This window comes from Bison bison, unplaced genomic scaffold (genome assembly GCF_000754665.1).
Source record: "Bison bison bison isolate TAMUID 2011002044 unplaced genomic scaffold, Bison_UMD1.0 scf7180017846244, whole genome shotgun sequence".
NCBI classification, from domain to species: Eukaryota; Metazoa; Chordata; class Mammalia; order Artiodactyla; family Bovidae; genus Bison; species Bison bison.
Genome location: NW_011476817.1, coordinates 8,491 through 11,570, shown reverse-complemented (window position 1 = coordinate 11,570; position 3,080 = coordinate 8,491). Strand labels below are relative to the sequence as shown.

Sequence of the window (3,080 nt, the reverse complement as noted above, 5' to 3'; positions counted from 1 at the left end):
TCCTGCCCTCAATCTTTCCCAGCATCAGGGTCTTTTCCAGTGAGTCTGCTCTTCGCATCAGGTGGCCAGAGTATTGGAGCTTCAGCTTCAGTATCAGTCCTTCCAATGAATATTCAGGACTGATTTCTTTCAGGATTCACTGGTTTGATCTCCTTGCAGTCCAAGGGACTCTCAAGAGTCTTCTCCAACACCACAGTTCAAAAGCATCAATTCTTCGGTGCTCAGCTTTCTTCACAGTCCAACTCTCACATCCATACATGACCACTGGAAAAACTGTGGCCTTGACTAGACGGACCTTTGTTGGCAAAGTAATGAGCTGACTGCGAATGAAATGCATGGCCTTCCTGGACCCCCTGACACCCCACCCCTGCACGTGTGGCCAGGATGGGGTCCCGAGCTGTGTGGCCTCCCTTCCTCTTGGGGCCCCGTGGCACAAGGGCGCACACCCTCCCTCAGGCCACCATGGCCCCACACCCTGGCCTGGCACTCAGGTCCTTCAGGATCCTTTAAGGGCCTTCTGCAAGCTGCCTTGCCCAGCCCCCCTGAGTGCACTGTCCTCTTGGCTCATCCTCTGCAGAGCAGGGTGTGTGTGTACACGCACCTCATGTGCAGGACAGTGGCCGGGAGCCCTGCAAGCCTGGGGCCCCAGCACACCTGTGGATAGCCCTCTGGCTTGCTTTGGGGGTCTTGCCCTCTTTCTGCATCCCAAGCTGCTGGAAGGTGGCTTCCCCCGGGGTTCCAGGCACTTCTGGGCCCCCCAGACCTCAGGTGGGAAGTGGGATCCTGGGACCCTTCTTCCTTGGCCCCTCAGCATGGAGCACAGGCCCTGGCTGCTGGCCTGGTCATCGCTCCTCACTTCCCAGGCTCCCCACGCACAGGCACCTACCTCGGGGGAGACTCAGGAGGGCTGCCCCCGGGCCGGGTTTGGTGTGAAGCTCTTTTGCACATGTGGCTTCCCTGAAGTATCTTAAAAAGTCTGCCCTGCCCAGTGTGTGCTGCTGTTCCCTTCACTTTACAGAAGGAACTGAAGCCCGGAGCATTTAAAGCCTTCATTAGGGTCACCCAGCCAGGAAGTGGTAGAGGTGGGGTTCAGTGGGCACTTCTGCCGGGGGGCCCTGATCCTGACCGTGGTGCCACACCGATCCCCACTGCTGCCTGGCTGTAAGCTGTCCTGGCCTCTGGCAGGAGCAACCATCCCTGGGGCATCCTCTGTGTGTGAGATGGTCCTCTCCCAGTTTGTCCACCTGCTCTCCCCTGCAGGATGTGACATGCAGCTCTTCGGACCCCGGGGCGAAATCTCGAGCCCATCGATGAGTCCAGGTGGGAGGAACGTGGGGGGCTGTCGCATCTTCATCGACGTGGCCCCGTGGGCCCGGATTGCCATCCATGCCCTGACCGTGGACAGCGGCACCAGAGCCGAGGGAACTGATGCCAGTTACATCTTGGTGAGGCTGCTGGGATGGGGACAGGAAGGGGCTGACTTCTGCTATCATTCTGGACAGCCGTCCCTGGGGACAGGGGGCAGGGACTGGATTGGAGGGCTGCTGGGCCACTGAGTCTACTTCAGACCAAAATCCTCAAAATCAATGAATGAATGGGAGATAAGTTTCTTCCATTTATTCACCAACAAACGTTTCTTGAGCTCCCTACAAGAATGAAATACAGAACTGGCTGATGTAGGCAGCTGGTTCACCCAGGACTGAAGCATAATTTTAGCGCATCAGATAATTTTACTGGAAGAGTGGGCCAAGCCCTCCCTCGATGAGCTTTGGTGTGTTCTGGGCGAACTGGCCTCTGTAAGGTATCAGCTCCCTGCAGGAGGCTGTCTGGCCTCTGTACAAATCTGGGCTCAGATCCCAGCTCTGGCATTCTGGCTGTGTGTCCTTGAGGAAGGAGTGCAGCTTCTCTGAGCCTCAGTTGCTCAGGTAGAATAACAGCGTCTTTGTGATGGGCTGTTGTGTGACCTGGGTGTACGATACTTTACGCATAAAATGCTTATGCTAATTATTATTTGTGGTCGGTCCTTTGGGCTGCCTCTTTTCTCCCAGATCCGGGACATCCACAGCCTGAGGACAACAGCATTTCGTGGGCAGAAGACGCTCTACTGGGAGTCAGAGGGCAGCCAGGCAGAGATGGAGTTTAGCCAGGGCTTCCTGGAAGCACACGCCAGCCTTCGGGGCCAGTACTGGACCCTCCACACGAGAGCTGGTTAGCCAGCCGATCCCCTGCCTCAGCTTCCTCTCCAAGCGCATCCTTAAGCTGCCCAGTGGACACAGTGGAATGCCTCCTCCCAGTCCCGGTAGGGAAAGGAAGGTGCCTGACATTTATGAACACCTGGCAGGTGTCCGTCCAGCCCTGGTGAGCTGACTCTGGTGTCTGAGTGCCTCCTCCAACAGACAGAACACTAGAGGGTGGGAGGCGGGACTCTCCCAGCCCTCGGATACCAATAAATTGAGCGTTCCGGCTGAGTGGCGTTTTCTTTATCCAAAGTGTCCGAACACGGCTTGAAAACCCAGCCCACCGCACGACGGGGATTCCCTGGCCGCAGTCGGGCTCCACATCCACACCCGATTCCAGAAAACCCCTGGCCACTGCCAGCGGACGTCCGTCTACCCAAGGAGGGAGGCTGGAGTACAGAGGCCCTGATGCCCGCGCTCCTGTCGCTTCCCTGCGACGCCCCGCCCCTTTGCTAGTCTGGGTGGGAGGCTAGTCTGGGTGGGAGGCTAGTCTGGGTGGGAAGGCAGACCGTCGGAGAGTTCGGCGGGGCCGGGCCCGGCCCTGTGCTAGTACAGTAATAAGCCCGGGCCTCTAGGGCGCACCTCGCCGCGGCCCCGCCCCCTACGCTAATAAACGCGAGGCCCCCGGGCTCTCCAGCGGGTCTCGCCCCGTATGCTAATAACACGAAGCCCCGCCTCTATGCTAATAAGCGCGAGGCCCCCGGGCGCTCTCCGTCCAGGTACCCGAGGGCTAAAGACGCCCCCATGCTAAAGACACGACGCACCGCCCCTATGCTAATAAGCCCGGGCCTCTCGGGCGCCCTCCCTCCGCTCGGCCCCGCCAGCCCCTTCCCCGCCAGCCCC

The 3,080-nt window shown here is 59.0% G+C and overlaps 1 protein-coding gene across 1 annotated transcript in view; it reads left to right on the top strand.

Annotated features, from left to right (window-relative positions):
* ADAMTS13 (ADAM metallopeptidase with thrombospondin type 1 motif, 13) overlaps nucleotides 1-2,466 on the top strand; it is a 13,352-nt gene extending 10,886 nt beyond the window's left edge. The window contains 2 exon segments of the mRNA XM_010839073.1: nucleotides 1,261-1,445; nucleotides 2,049-2,466. Coding sequence (XP_010837375.1) covers nucleotides 1,261-1,445; nucleotides 2,049-2,213 — 350 coding nt within the window. The 3' untranslated portion in view covers nucleotides 2,214-2,466.
* Nucleotides 2,467-3,080: the final 614 nt, after the last annotated feature.